General features: G+C 37.8%; 1 protein-coding gene across 1 annotated transcript in view; it reads right to left on the bottom strand.

The window, feature by feature from the left end:
* Nucleotides 1-13,920, bottom strand: part of GLIPR1L1 (GLI pathogenesis related 1 like 1) — a 36,101-nt gene that overhangs the window by 14,257 nt on the left and 7,924 nt on the right. The window contains exons 2-3 of the mRNA XM_005679728.2: nt 8,040-8,285; nt 4,397-4,497 (exon numbers count right to left, since the gene is read on the bottom strand). Of these exons, the coding sequence (XP_005679785.2) occupies nt 4,397-4,497; nt 8,040-8,285 (347 nt within the window). The remainder of the gene's footprint in view (nt 1-4,396; nt 4,498-8,039; nt 8,286-13,920) is intronic.

Raw genomic sequence — 13,920 nt, 5'->3', positions numbered from 1 at the left:
AACATTGGGGTACCCGTGTCTCTTTCAACTCTTGTTCCTCAGTGTGTACGCCCAGAAGTAGGATTACTGGGTCGTACAGCAGTTCTATTTCCAGTTTTTTAAGGAATCTCCGCACTGTTCTCCATAGTGGCTGTACCAGTTTGCATTCCCACAAACAACGTAAGAGGGTTCCCTTTTCTCCTCTCTAGCATTTACTGTTTGTAGACTTTTTGATAGCAGCCATTCTGACTGGTGTGAGATGGTCCTAGGTCTTAAATCTTAACAGTTCTTCCTACATACTTCATACAAGGTCTTTGTTTCACAAAGACTTTCTTCCAGTCTGTGGCTTGTCTCTTCATCTTCTGACCAGTATGTTTGAATAGTGGTCATTTTTAATTTTAATGGCATTCAACTTACCAACTTATTCTTTTACAGATCATGCTTTTGATGTGGTAGCTAAAAAATCTTCAGCCATCTGAAGGTCACAAAGATTCTATTTATGTTTTATTCAAAAAGTTTCACAGTTCTTTCCTTACAATTGGATCTATGATCCATTTTAGTTAATTTTTGTAGACTGTATGTTTCGTAAATCTGTTTACTTTTTTTTTTAATATGTAAGTGACAGAGCACCAGTTATTGAAAAATCTTTCTTATGTTGCATTGCCTTGTACACTTTTGAAAAGTCAGTTGAACATATGTGGTCAACCATGTGTCGGGTTATTTCTGGGCTCTATATCCTATTCCACTGATCTATTTGTCTAACTTTACATCAATATAACTACATCATGATTTTAATAATTCATGAAAACAATAGTGTTACCTACTTCAGATTTGTTCTAGTTGTTTTAACTATTCTAAGTCCTTTGTATTGCCTTATGAATTTTATGATCTGTTTGTCAGTTTCTACTACAAAAGCCTGTGGGATTTTTATTGGAATTTTTTTGAATGCATAGGTCAATTCAGTGAAAAATTACATCTTTACAATCTTGAGTCTTTTAACCCATTAATTAGGTATAGTGCTCTAGTTATTGTCTTTGTTATTAATAATTTATCTCATGACTATTACATAATTTTTAGTATATTAGTTTTTCATGTCTTCTGCCAGATTTATCCCTAAATAATTCATATTTTTGATGCTATTATAAATGGTATTGTTATTTTAATTCAATATATGATTGTTCATTGCCAGTATGCACATGTAATTGTTTTACATATTGATCTTGTACTCTGAAAAATTTCTAAACTTACTTATTAGTTGTAGAAGAGTTTTCATAGATTTCACTGAATTTTCTATATAGAACTAGAGACCAAGAAGTCAATAAAGAATAACCCATAGGCCACATCTGGCTTGTGGTCTGTTTTTGTGCAGTCAGTGAACTAAGAATTGGTTTTTTTTAAATTATTTTTATTTTAAGGGGTTATTTAATTCAAAAAAGAACAAATTAAATATGTAGCAGAATGTATGTTTCATGCAAAGCCCAATATATTTACTGTCTAGTACTTTACAGAAAAAATTTTTTAGTACTGGTATAATGTTACATATAGGCTTTTCATAGATAAACTTTATTTGATATAAGACGTTCCCTTGTATTTTTAATTTTCCAAGAATTTTCATTAAGAATGAATGTTTGACTTTTCCTCAGTCTATTGAGATCATATAATGTTTATTTATAGGTTGATTAATATGGTGAATTACACTGATTTTAGAATATTAAAACAGCCCTAAATTACTGGAACAAACTCCCTTTGGATAAGATGTGTGATGCTTATTGTATTGGGTTCAGCTGCTAAATTTTGTTTAGAATCTTTGTACCTATGTTCATAAGACATATTGAATAAGATCTAAATAGGTATTTCTCCAATGAAGAATGCAGATGGCCAACAGGAACATGAAAAGATGCTTAACATTGATAATTATTAGAGAAATGCAAGTCAAAACTCCGATTGAGTATCATCTCACACCAGTCAGAATGGCTATCATCAAAAAGTCTGCAAACAATAGATGCTGGAGAGGGTGTGGAGAAAAGGGAACCTTCCTACACTCTTGGTGGGAGCAAAAATTGGTACAGCCACTACAGAGCAGCACAGAAGTTCCTTAGAAAACTAGAAACAGAGCTATCATATGATCCTACAATCCCACTCCTGGGCATCTACCTGGAGAAAACCATAATTCAAAAAGATAAGTACCCTGCAGTGATATTTGCAGCAGTATTTGCAATTGCCAAGACATGGAAGCAATGTAAATGTCCATCAACAGATGCCTGGATAAAGGAGCTACAATCTATATCTATATCTATCTATCTATTAATGTCTGTCTATCTATATATCTGAATCACTTTGAGGGGCAACTGAAACTAACACAACATTGTAAATCAGCTCTACTTCAATAAAAAATTAAATTACTTCTGCACAGATTAGAAAAAAAGAGAGATTGCTCTGTAGTTTTCACTTTCTTTCTCCTTTTGTAATCTGTGTCTCTTGAAAGACTATTGTTTGCTATAAAATCTGCAATATCTGATATTAGCATAGATCCTGCTAACTTTCTATGAATGTTAGCATAGTAAAACTTTCCCCATTCTTCTAATTGTAATCTACTTGTGTCTTTTAATTGAAATATACTTCTTGCAGGCAGAATGTAATTGGTTCTTGATTTTTTATCCCATCATCCAGTCTTTTTCTTTTTATTTGGGTATTTGTATTTACACTATTATTAACATAGATTTAAGGCTATCAGATCTTATTTATTCTATTTGTCTCTTCTGTCCTTTGTCCCTTTATTTCTTTTTCTGCTTTCCTTTGGATTAATGGAATATTTTTTTAGATTTAATTTTACCTGCTTTGTTGGCCTATTTGATTTTACTGTTGGTTTGTTATGTGAGTAGCTACTTTAGGGTTTATAGTAAGCATCTTTTGCTTATCACAGTCAAGTAAATTCCTCTTAACTTTGAGTAGAAGAACCTTAAGGGAATTAACATCTGTTTTCTCCTCTCAGCCTTTATGCCATCATTATCACAGATTTTAACTTTACCTATGTTATAATCTTCACAATCCATTTCAATTACCTTCAGTTAAATAATTATTTTTGAAAGGCAAAAATAAGGAGAAAACATCCTATGTATTTACCTATATTTACCATTTCCAGTGGTTCAAACATCTTTATTTCACTTTTATTTTTGAAAAAATATTTTCACAGAATATAGTGTCCTTAGGCAAGAGGTTTTTTTTCCTTTTCTCTCTGTATTTAAAGATAATTCTGTCTTCTCTCTTGCATTGTTTCCAGTGAGAAATCTGGAAATCCTTATCTTTGCTCATCTGTATGTAACACATCTGTATTTTCTGATTGCTTTTAAGATTGTCTCTTTATTACTGGCTTTATTAGAAGGTGAATTGGTATAGTTTACTTCACCTTTCTTGTGATTGGGGCTTGCTAGATTTCTTGGTCCTGTGAGTTTGTAATTTTCCTTAAGTATGGAAAGTTTTGGGCCATATTTCTTCAAATGTTTTTCTGTCCCTTCCTCATTCATGAAATCAATTCCCTCTAAAGTTATGTCACAGCTAACTGATGCTCTTTTATATCACTTTTTTTTTTTTTTTTTGCTTTTTTGGATTCTTTTTTCCCTCTGTGTATCCTGCCTTGGATGGTAAAAATAAGTGTTCTACAGTTTCTCTGGTATTCATAAAAACTGTACTCTACCCCAAACTTTTAGGCCATCTATTTGTCATTCTGTTTTCACTTGTTACTGAGAAGGAATGGAAGAAAATACAGAAAGAGGTATACACATTTGTACGTCTCCATGGCAACTTTCACAAATATCATGTCCTTTTTCCCAACCTATATATTTGTTCTTAGCCTATATTTTAATCTTTTCTGCATTTTATTTTTACATTGTTGTTAACGAGTTGGATTATTAACTGACTTAATCTTATTTCTTGTACAGATATGCTGAATTTGAGGCCCAGAATTTTATTTTTGGAGAGTCCCACTAGGCTTTTGTTTTATTTTATTTAGATATGCAATTTCCAGCAAGGCAGCCAAAAATTTATGGTACTCTTTTCTTAGGAGAATGTGCCTCTCACTCTCATTTTCAATAATTTACTCATTCAAGTTATATCAGCATCTGCCAAACTATTTTGTGTTCAGTATTTAAATATTACTGTGGCAATGTATTTTATAATATCTATTTTCTTATTTAAGAAATGATCTCTATCATTTCCTCTCTCAAGATTAAACCATTCATGATCAGCATAATTTTTCACACATTCTCTTTTATTTTATCTCTTTCTTTTGATTAGCATTATAGAGGGAGACTGTGCTTATCAAAAATATACTTGTCTCTCTCGTATAGCGTCATACTTTTGGAAACAATCATTTAACATATATTTCAACTTAAAATATTTTTAAAGCAAAATAACTTACGCGGGTGCATAGTTACATACGAATAGGGCACTGTCAGGGCTCCCAAAATTTGGACAAATTGCAACTGCACAACCAACTTTATAGGAATCAGCCCAAACTACCTATAAAGAAAGGAATTTTAAAATAAAATGTGCAAAACGACTCTACACAATCAGCACATTATGGGAACAGGCATAATTTTTGCCATGTTACAAAAAAATGAATATACTTAAATATTTATTGTCTGTTTTTTTCCTTAATTTCTAAGATTCAATTTAATTTATTAAAGCTGCATTCATGAGGCTACCTAACTAGGTTTTCCTCACTGACTGTTTTCATAAATCAAAAAGTGTCATGGCTCACTGATCCAGGATCGCCCAAAGCAGATGATCCTCCTTCTCATGCATCGTCAGAAGGTCAATGGTAGCCTAGCTGCTACATCATAATGCCTACATTCATTCACGTCACCTCATCACATAATATGCATTTTATCATCTCACATCATCGCAAGAGGAAGAAAGGTGAGTACAGTATAATAAGATATTTTGAAAGAAAGAGAGGTCACATCCAGGTAACCTTTATTAAAGGATATTGTTATAATTGTTCTAATTTATTAATAGTTATTGTTACTCTCTTGCATGAAGATGTGCTAAGTCACTTCAGTAGTGACTCTTTGGACTGCAGCCTGCCATGCGATTTCCCAGGCAAGAATCCCAGAGTGGGTTGCCATGCCCTCCTCCAGGGATCTTCCCGACCCAAGGATTGAACCCACGTTTCTTACATCTGCATCGGCAGGTGTGTTATCACTAGTGCCACCTGGGAAGCCCATTGTTAATCTCTTACTGTGCCTAATTTATACATTAAACTCCACCATTAAGTATATATGTGTAGGAAAAACATAGTAGGGTTTGATACTATCTGAAGTTTCAGACATTTACTGTGTCCTTTACAGATAAGTGGGAGGAACTATTGTATTGAATTCTGCTTGTTAGCAGGATACCTGACATTTAAGTCCATTATCTCAGTTTTCCCATCAGAATCCAAACCACATTCTTTGCAAACAACATCGATCCTGAGAAGAATTTCCGCTCTTAAATAGCATTCTGTTATTGGACAAAGAATGATTAGAAGGGAGGCAGGAAACTGCTGATTTCTCTGTTCTGTCCACCTCTGAGAAAAATGACTTTCTTTAAGACACTATATGTCCATTCAACTTGAGAAGGTGAGTCAGTTTGGAGAATAAAGTTAGCTTTTTCTGTTGCCTATAGTGGAAACAGTGTCAGACTTTATTTTTTTGGGGCTCCAAAATCACTGCAGATGTTGACTGCAGCCATGAAATTAAAAGACACTTACTCCTTGGAAGAAAAGTTATGACCAACCTAGAGAGCATATTGAAAAGCAGAGACATTACTTTGCCAACAAAGGTCCGTCTAGTCAAGGCTATGGTTTTTCCAGTGGTCATGTATGGATGTGAGAGTTGGACTGTGAAGAAAGCTGAGCGCCGAAGAATTGATGCTTTTGAACTGTGGTGTTGGAGAAGACTCTTGAGAGTCCCTTGGACTGCAAGGAAATGCAACCAATCCATTCTGAAGGAGATCAGCCCTGGGATTTCTTTGGAGGGAATGATGTTGAAGCTGAAACTCCAGTACTTTGGCCACCTCATGCGAAGAGTTGACTCATTGGAAAAGACTCTGATGCTGGGAGGGATTGGGGGCAGGAGGAGAAGGGGACGACAGAGGATGAGATGGCTGGATGGCATCACTGACTCGATGGACGTGAGTCTGAATGAACTCCGGGAGATGGTGATGGACAGGGAGGCCTGGAGTGCTGTGATTCATGGGGTTGCAAAGAGTTGGACACGACTGAGTGACTGAACTGAACCGAACTGAATAGGGGCCTTTCTAAGAACTCAGTACCATGTCTAGGATTAGTTTAGCCAAAAAGTGACTTCCTCTTCTCATCAAAAACTCTCAGCCAAAATTACCAAAAGAATTGGAAAATGATAGGAAATAATGTTTTTCAAGATACTGAACATCAGGCAACAATGAATGATGCCCCTGAGAGTTGGAGGGAAAAGACGTCTCAGCTTATTGTACTGAGTGAGTTTCCAGGCTGTGGCTGGGGGTTAGGGTGGTGGAGAAGTCAGGAGAAGCTTGATGGAATCACAGAGTTGAACGACAGAGCTGAGGGTCTGGGGAGACCAACAAGCAGGAGTCCAGGAGGGCTGAAAATCTTCTAGCGACACAACTGTGGAGGTCTGTAGGGGGTCCTCACCATCAGTTCATCAGAGCACTAATCACAGCATGCATGTGAAAAAACTCCCCCTGTTCTGGAAAGGCATTGCATATAAAAACTAGAGGGAGGGATGCAGAAGCTTTCATAGGGCCAGCAATTGGAATAGTGGGCTAGGTACCACTAGTAAGACTGTAAAATTTCATAATTTCTGGGGCATCCAGTAGAGTGTACAGAAGAAACCTGCCTCACTGACGAGAGGGAATTAGCTCAAGACTAACTACTGCTTTAATTTCATCTAACACATTTCAAAAGCAGAAACCAAAATGGACAGACAAATTCCAAATAACTATATCCCAGAAGACAGTTAAGAATACTTCTAGGTATATATATAAATCCAGCATCCAACATTTACAAACTTGGCAAGATTTACAAACTTGGGAATATACCCAGCATGAAAAGAAGCAGGAAAATTTAACTAATAATGAGGAAGGAAAGTCAGTCAACTGTGGGAAAACTTCAAGTGGCCTTCTGCATGGGCAACTGGGCTCTGGGAAGAGAAGAGCAAAGGATAGACAGACATAGTTTTAAAAGAATGACTACAGTGGAATATTACTCAGCCATAAAACAGAGTGAATTTGAGTAAACTGTATATTAGCACATATATATGCAATCTAAAACGTGGTGCTGATGAGCCCATTTGCAGGGCAGCAATAGAGATGCAGACATACAGGACAGACTTGTGGACACAGCAGGAAAAGGAGAGGGTCGGACGAATTGAGAAAGTAGCATTGAAACATACGCACTAGCATATGTAAAATAGCTAGTGGGGAGTTTCTGCATAACACAGGGACCTCACCCCCCTGTACTGTGACAATGCAGAGGAGTGGGGTGGGGATTGGGGTGGGAGGGAGGATCAAGGGGAAGGCGATTATGCAGACTTATGGCTGATTCATGTTGTACAATGAGACCAACACAACACTGTAAAGCAGTTATCCTCCAATTAAAAGATAAATTTAAAAAATGGCTAACATTTTTCCAAATGTAATTTAAACTATAAACCTATACTGCCAAGAAGCTCAGTAAAATGCAGCACAAGAGATGAAGAAAACTGAAAATTTTTTAATTTGCTTGAGACTTGTAATAAAGGAAAAAATTTAAGGCACTCTGGGAAACCAAGACACATTACATACAGAGGAATAAATAAAAGAATTACAGTAGATTTCTTGTTGGAAACAGTGCAAGTGAGATAATGGAGTAAGATTATTAAAGAAAAAAACTTATTACATAGAATTCTATTCCTAGTAAAAAGATCTTCGAAATAAACATAAATTTTCCAGATACTTAAAAGAAACTCTAAAGAAAGTGCTAAAAATCTGTCTTTTGATTAAAATATGCACATGTAAGAATTAATAAAATCTGAGATATTTACCTGTGTATAATGGCCACAAATTTTGGAACATGATTTTGTATTAAAATCATAAAATTTTCTTTCATCATACCACATATCAATAGCAAATTTTGCTGCAGATATGGTTAATGGACCTAACCAGAGATTTTCTCCAGCATATTGAAAAGTTGGATGGCATTCGTATAATTTTGATGAACAGGAATTGTGGCTGAATTTGCACTTTTTTGCCCATGCTTCAGCAGTCTTAGCTAAAGCTTCATCCCAACTCTGAAAGATAAAAATAATTTACATTGAATTGTGTAGATTTGTCTGGGTTAAAGTTATTCTAATGACTATAATAAATTAATTATTATGTAATTGTTTTTACTGAAACAGAGTTTTTGGTATTTATTATGTTCACAATTATTTCTATTTGGTTCTATTTCAGAAGCACTTATTTAGTACCCACTGTATGTCAGTTCATTTTTGTACTTGCACCTAGCAGATGACTTGGTCCAGTGAGACACTCAAAAAATGCAATTGAATGTGATTTAAAGAAGTTGGAGTTCACAATCTAGTAATTGAAGAAGGTTACACAGACATATCATAAGCGAACTATGAGAATACATAATTAAAAAGAGAAAAAGTCTCTTAGCACACTAAGAATAGAATTTCCTTAATTTGATCAAGAGTATCTACAAAAGAAAACCAAAATCCTATAATAAGCATTAATATTTAGTGGTAAAATATTGAAAGCTTTCCCTTAAGATTGAAAATGAAACACAATGTCTCATTATTTCTACTTAAAATTGTTATGGGTTTAGGCAGTATAATAAAAAGGGGGAGATGTAAATATATAAGACAAGGTATAAAGTGCATAATGATTGGATTTTCCATTTATTTACAGATGGCATGCCTGCATACATAGAAAATTCAAATGAATATAGAAACAAACTTAAAAGTAGTAAAATTTATCAAAGTTGTCAGATACCAGGAGGAATAGATACAAAATTGTATTTCCATATACACTCCAGAATCCAATAGCTTCAAACATCTCAAATATATATAATTAAATCTAATAAATCATGTAAAGAATTATCTCCAAACTGAAAACTACAAAACATTGCTAAGAGAAATATTAATAGACAAATAAATGGAGAGATATTAAATATTCATGGGCTGGAAGATTCCATACATACTTAAAAAATATTGGTCTTGAATATATTTCTAATGAAAATCTAAGCAGGTTTTTGAAGGGGTTGAAAGATGATTATAAATTATTTATGAATTCAAAGAACCTACAATAGTGAGTTCAGTTCAGTTCAATTTAGCTGCTGGGTTGTGCCTGACTCTTTGCATGCCAGGCCTCCCTGTCCATCACCACTCCCAGAGTCCACCCAAATCCATGTCCATTGTGTTGGTGATGCCATCCAACCATCTCATCCAATGTCGTCCCCTTCTCCTCCTGCCCTCAATCATTCCCAGCATCAGGGTCTTTTCAAATAAGTCAGCTCTCCACATCAGGTGGCCAAAGTACTGGAGTTTCATCTTCAGCATCACTCCTTCCAATGAATATTCAGGACTGATCTTTAGGATGGACTGGTTGGATCTCCTTGCAGTCCAAGGGACTCTCAAGAGTCTTCTCCAACACCACAGTTCAAAAGCATCAATTCTTCGGCTCTCAGCTTTCTTCACAGTCCAACTCTCACATCCATACATGACCACTGGAAAAACTATAGCCTTGACTAGATGGACCTTTGTTGGCAAAGTAATGTCTCTGCCTTTTAACATGCTCTCTAGGTTGGTCATAACTTTTCTTCCAAGGAGCAAACGTCTTTTAATTTCATGGTTGCAATCACCATTGCTGTGATTTTGGAGCCCAGAAAAATAAAGTCAGCCACTGTTTCCACTGTTTCCTCGTCTATTTGTCATGACGGGATAGGACCAGATGCCATGATCTTAGTGTTTTGAATGTTGAGCTTTAAGCCAAATTTTTCACTCTTCTCTTTCAGTTTCATCAAGAGGCTCTTTAGTTCTTCTTTCCTTTCTGTCATAAGGGTGGTGTTATCTGCATATCTGAGGTTATTGATATTTCTCCTGGCAATCTTGATTACAGCTTGTGCTTCTTCCAGCCCAGCATTTCTCATGATTTACTATGCATCGAAGTTAAATAAGCAGGGTGACAATTTACAGCCTTGATGTACTCCTTTTCTTATTTGGAACCTGTCTGTTGTTCCATGTCCAGTTCTAACTGTTTGATGTACTCCTTTTCCTATTTGGAACCAGTCTGTTGTTCTATGTCCAGTTCTAACTGTTGCTTCCTGACCTGCATACAGATTTCTCAAGAGGCAGGTCAGGTGGTCTGGTATTCCCATTTCTTGGAGAATTTTCCACAGTTTGTTGTGATCCGCACAGTCAAAGGCTGTGGCATAGTCAATAAAGAAGAAATAGATGTTTTTCTGGAACTCTCTTGCTTTTTCAATGTTCCAGTGGATGTTGGCAATTTGATGTTTGGTTCCTCTACCCTGTCTAAATTCAGCTTGAACATCCGGAAATTCATGGTTCACTTTCTGTTGAAGCCTGGCTTGGAGAATTTTGAGCATTACTTTACTAGCATGTGAGATGAATGCAGTTGTGCAGTAGTTTGTGCATTCTTTGGCATTGCCTTTCTTAGGGACTGGAATTAACACTGACCTTTTGAAGATGGTGGAGGGATAGGATGGGCTTTCTCTCCACAAATTCATCTAAAGATCATTTGAACGCTGAGCTAATTCCACAAAATAACCTCTGAACCCTGGCAGAGGACACAGGGCACTCAGAAAGGCAGCCCATTTTATTTGAAAGCAGTAGGACAATATGGAGAAGGCAATGGCACCCCACTCCAGTACTCTTGCCTGGAAAATCCCATGGATGGAGGAGCCTGGTAGGCTGCAGTCCATGGGATCGTGAAGAGTTGGGCACGACTGAGGGGCTTCACTTTCACTTTTCACTTTCATGCATTGGAGAAGGAAATGGCAACCCATTCCAGTGTTCTTGCCTGGAGAATCCCAGGGATGGGGGAGCCTGGTGGGCTGCCATCTATGGGGTCGCACAGAGTTGGACACAACTGAAGTGACTTAGCAGCAGCAGCAGCAGGGCAAAATATAAAAATAAAAATAGAGACAAATTAGTTAGGGATAGAGGCCCATTCTGGGGAAGGGTAGTGAAGGAGGAGATGTTTCCAAACACCAGGAAACTGTCTCACCAGTGAGTCTGTGGGGAGTTTTGGAATGTCAGACAGCAACATAACTGGAAGGAGAGAGAGAGAGAAAAAAAAGAAAATTCATAGATTAGGTGCCTAACCACAACTTCCAGCGGAAAAGTAGGCTAAATGCTCGCGTCCACCACCAGCAAGCAGCATCTGAATAGGGAGCCCCGGCTGCATTGCTTAGGGTAAGGACCAGGCCTGAATGCCCTGAGGAACATTTGAGGGAGCTAAGGTGAAATAGCAACCCAAACTGGGATGGCCAGAAAGAGAGAAAAAAGAAAAAGAGAGAGAGAGAAAAAGAGAGAGAACTTTCCCATGAAAAGCTCTAACCTAAGGCACTGCTGGCCCGTTCACAGAACAAATGACTGAGCGAATACCAGAGGAGAGCTAGCTGGCTGTGAACTGGACCATGCCCCAGCAGAGGCAGAGGGCAGGCGGGCAACAGCCAGAGCTAGGGGGAGAGGGGCAATCTCAGCCCCAGAGAGCATCCCCTACCAAATTGCAAGCAGGCTCCAGGTTGCTAACCAAGTCTTCCTGGGATCCTGGACTGTTGAAATCTGCCAGCTGGGTTGCAGCCAGAGATCAGCCTCCCAGAGGAGACACATGGCACACCAGAGAGGGCGCCCTGCTGCGCATCCAGGAAACCAAGTGGCTGGGACTGGGGAGGTGATGAGATGCGCCACCCACCTGGGGAGAGTGCGCTCGCCAAGCACCTGGTAGCCTGAGATGCTTGGACCTGGGAAGGGCACAAAATTCAGGTTCGACTGAGTCTGTGCCTTTGTGGAGTACCCAAGAACCTGAACCTGAGCAGTTTACACCTGAGATGTGTACACAACCCAGGGCCCACTTTAGACAGTTCCCCTGCAGGGCAACCTGCAACCTGAGCAGTTTAGACTGGGAAAGCACACACGCCATGAGCAGGGTCAAACCTAGTGTGGCCCAGACACTGTAAGCAGTCCCCACACATGCCAGTGATATTTGTTTGCAGGGTTCCTCCCTCCCCACAGCACAACTGAACAAGTGAGCCTAAATAAGTGACCACCTTCACCTCCTTGTGTCAGGGTGGAAATTAGACACTGAAGGGACTTGCAAACAGAGGAAGCCAAAATATGGAAGAGGGAACTGATTTGGAAGGTGCAACAGATTAAAACACTGTAGTTAACACTGACTACCTAGGAAGGGGCCTATAGACCTTGAGAAGAAGTATAAGCTGGAACACAGGAACTATCTGAAAATGAACTGAGCCCACACAGCCCTCAGGAGCTCTAGAGAAATATAGTAAAATAGATATATATATGGTTAGTAACATTTATTTATTTATTAAATTTTTATTTTTACTTTATTATTGACATGAATCCACTACGGGTGTACATGCGATCCCAAACAATTTTTTAATTTTTAAATTTTTTGTTTTATTTTTATGTTATTACTCCTTTAACTTTCATTTTTATAACCAACTACTACCTTGTAAAAAAAAAGACCCTATTTTTAAAGCAAATTTCATATATACACTTTTATAATTTTTATGATTTTGTTTCTTTTTTTTAATATTGTATTTTTGAGAGTCTAACCTCTACTCTAGATTTTTTACTTTGCTATTTTGGTATTTGTTATCAATTTTGTACCTTTAAGAATCCAATCTTCAGTACCCATTTTTACTTAGGAGTGTGATTACTGGCTTGACTACCCTCTCTCACTTTTGACTTTCCTTGTTATCTGCCAGGTCATCTCTATCTCCTCCCTCCCTCCTCTCTTCTCTACCCAACTCTGTGAATCTCTTTGGGAATTCTGGGCTGTGGAGAACATTTAGGGAACTGATTACTGGCTAGATCTGTCTCTCTCCTTTTGATTCCTCCTCTTCTCCTCCTGGTCACCTCTATCTCCCTCCTCCGTCTTCTCTTCTCCATGTAACTCTGTGAATCTCTCCGGGTGTCCCTCACTGTGGAGAAACTTTTCATCATTAACCTAGATGTTTTATCATCAGTGCAATATGGATGGAGAAGTCTTGAGGCTACTGTAAGAATAAGACTGAAAACCAGAGGCAGGATGGCTTAAATCCAAAACTTGAGTACTCCAGAAAACTCCTGACTCCAAGGAGCATTAATCAACAAGAGCTCATCCAAAAGCCTCCATACCTACACTGAAACCAAGCTCCACCCAAGAGCCAACAAGTTTCAGAGCAAGACATACCAAGTTAATTCTCCAAATGCAGGAAGATAACCCTAAGCATTAAAATACAGGTGGCCAAGTCACACTAAACCCACAGACACCTCAAAACTCACTACTGGACATTTCATTGCACTCCAGAGGGAAGAGATCCAGCTCCACCCACCAGAACACTGATGCAAGCTTCCCTAACCAGGAAACCTTGACAAGCCACTCGTCCAACCCCACCCACAGGGAGGAGCCTCCACAATAAAGAGGTACCACAAACTTTCAGTATAATGAAAATGTACCCAAAACACAGCAATCTAAACAAGATGAAAAGGCAGAGAAATATTCAGCAGGTAAAAGAACATGATAAATGCCCACCAAACCAAACAATAGAGGAGGAGATAGGGAGTCTACCTGAAAAACAATTCAGAATAATGATAGTAAAAATGATCCAAAATCTTGAAGACAAAATGGAGTTACAGATAAATAGTCTGGAGACAAGGATTGAGAAGATGAAAGAAA

Source organism: Capra hircus, chromosome 5, assembly GCF_001704415.2.
Source record: "Capra hircus breed San Clemente chromosome 5, ASM170441v1, whole genome shotgun sequence".
Classification (NCBI taxonomy): domain Eukaryota; kingdom Metazoa; phylum Chordata; class Mammalia; order Artiodactyla; family Bovidae; genus Capra; species Capra hircus.
This window is presented reverse-complemented; position numbering and strand designations above follow the sequence as displayed.